Source organism: Colobus angolensis, unplaced genomic scaffold (assembly GCF_000951035.1).
Source record: "Colobus angolensis palliatus isolate OR3802 unplaced genomic scaffold, Cang.pa_1.0 Scaffold210, whole genome shotgun sequence".
Taxonomy (NCBI): domain Eukaryota; kingdom Metazoa; phylum Chordata; class Mammalia; order Primates; family Cercopithecidae; genus Colobus; species Colobus angolensis.
In genome coordinates, this window is record NW_012115267.1 from 3,456,715 (window position 1) to 3,457,466 (window position 752).

Sequence of the window (752 nt, forward strand, 5' to 3'; positions counted from 1 at the left end):
CCAGCCCCGCGCCGGGTGTTTCCGTTCCTCTCCCTGCGGCGGGATAACCGCCTCGCACCTCCCGGGCTCGGTTCCCTGGCTCCGGCCGCGGGGGGAGCATGGAGTTTGCGGAGCTGATTAAGACCCCGCGGGTGGACAATGTGGTGCTGCACCGGCCTTTCTACCCGGCTGTCGAGGGCACCCTGTGCCTGACGGGCCACCACTTGATCCTGTCCTCCCGGCAGGACAACACGGAGGAGCTGTGGCTCCTTCATTCAAACATCGACGCCATCGACAAGCGGTGAGTGCCCGCCCCACCCCAGCTCCGCAGGGAGCCGGGGATCCCCTGTGGGCGCCCCGGGAAACACTTCCTGGCGTTTTCCGCGCATCCTGCCGCCCAGCTGGCCGGCAGGATGAGCCCTCGGTGGCCTAGAATCAGGATTTACCTGGCAGAAACCCGTCCAGATGGAGGACCCGGTTTCCATTAAACCTGATGGAGTTCTCAGGGTTATCGTGCGGCTGGTACCCCCCCCGATGATCTGGTTCGTAACACCGTTTGGGTGGATTTTCGGCATTGTCTTTATAAATTTCTTCTTCTTGCCCCATCGTATTCCTTGAATCGATATTGTCAGTCACAGTTCATGAAGTTGTGATTGGATGTGATTTAGGTAAATGTTTACCAGTTTTGAGGAAAATTCAACTGATTATAAAGTTATGAGGGTCTACATGCCTCAGAACCATTTTTTAATTTCTGAAATATGTTCAGTTTATTA

The 752-nt window shown here is 55.9% G+C and overlaps 1 protein-coding gene across 1 annotated transcript in view; it reads left to right on the top strand.

Annotated features, from left to right (window-relative positions):
* MTMR9 (myotubularin related protein 9) overlaps positions 1-752 on the top strand; it is a 43,038-nt gene continuing 42,286 nt past the window's right edge. The window contains exon 1 of the mRNA XM_011942820.1: positions 1-280. Within this exon, the coding sequence (XP_011798210.1) occupies positions 99-280 (182 nt within the window). The 5' untranslated portion in view covers positions 1-98. The remainder of the gene's footprint in view (positions 281-752) is intronic.